Genomic DNA, 1226 nt, shown 5'->3' on the forward strand with positions numbered 1-1226 from the left:
CCTCACCCTTAAAATTATATTTTTTTAAAAATACATCAGGAAGACCAGCAACAGCCAAAAACAAACAATCACACCAATAACTAACTAAAAAAGGTAAATAATTTAAACCACAACAATCACATACAAAACTAGTCGCCAAAACAATCTCAACCACACAGCAACAACTTCAAAAATCAACAACAACAATGTTCATTAATTTGTCCTTGCATTCACTCACTGGGACAAGGCTCTTTGTTGCAATCCTCTACTTCCTCCTTCTCTCCTTCACACCCCTTTCCTCCATTAGCAATCCCTACACACACCCGCTCCCGTTGTCGAGTCCCACCACCGCACATAGTGGTGCACTGTGTCGCATAATACCACACCGACCATTGTCCATCCGCTGAAAAGAATAAGAAAATTAAATAATTACACTTTTTTAAAATTTTAGTTTTGGAAAGAGATTTATGGCACTTGCGACACAATTAGGTCATAATATGTGAAGCGTGCTTACAAAATAAGTTACTTCTCGGATCCAAGCCTTATGGAAATAGATATATCAGGCTAATAGGTGAAATTTTTACAATTCATAAGTATGGAATAATAAAAGAATGTGCCATCAATAGAAAATCTACTAATTTGACCCTACAGTGTCGACTTTAGGCCAATATTTCCATTTGTGGATTGCGAGAAGTAACTCATTTTGTCAGCACGCTTCACAAAAAAGTGCCCCAGGCAGATCATTGTCCGTCTGCTTCTTATGTCTATATGTTCTTTTTTTAAATCTACAAAGAGCTTTGCAGCACTTGCAACACAATAAGATCACTAAAGTGCCAAAGATTAGAGGTGTTACAAGAGAGTAAGAAACAAAAACTAGGAGGAGGAATAAGGACAGCAGATGTACGTAACAAGCAAATAAAGAAAAAACAGGAGGAGTGATAAGGACGGTAGAAGTTTGATGGCAAAGAAGGAGCAAACCACACCTGAGCACCCACCAGCTATCAACATGGTCATATTTTTTTTACATTTTTCAAAGAGTGTATTTGAAAGGACTCTTGTACTTTCAAAGGGCCAGTGTCCATTTGTAACTTTAAATAGTATTTTCTGGAGAAAGCCTCTGTAGTTTAATTAAGATTATTACTATAATTATAGCATTACTATCATTATTACTACCATTATCATTATTTTTTTTTCTTTTCTTTTTTAAAATCATTATCATTATTATTGTTAGGGCCTATTATTATTTA

The 1226-nt window shown here is 35.2% G+C and overlaps 1 protein-coding gene across 1 annotated transcript in view; it reads right to left on the reverse strand.

Moving 5' to 3' along the window:
• The window catches only part of LOC101858437 (adhesion G protein-coupled receptor B2), a gene marked incomplete at its 5' end in the record, with an annotated part of 9337 nt that overhangs the window by 6432 nt on the left and 1679 nt on the right, over positions 1–1226 (reverse strand). The window contains 1 exon segment of the mRNA XM_005106741.3: positions 218–382. Coding sequence (XP_005106798.2) covers positions 218–382 — 165 coding nt within the window.

This window comes from Aplysia californica, unplaced genomic scaffold (genome assembly GCF_000002075.1).
Source record: "Aplysia californica isolate F4 #8 unplaced genomic scaffold, AplCal3.0 scaffold00554, whole genome shotgun sequence".
NCBI classification, from domain to species: domain Eukaryota; kingdom Metazoa; phylum Mollusca; class Gastropoda; order Aplysiida; family Aplysiidae; genus Aplysia; species Aplysia californica.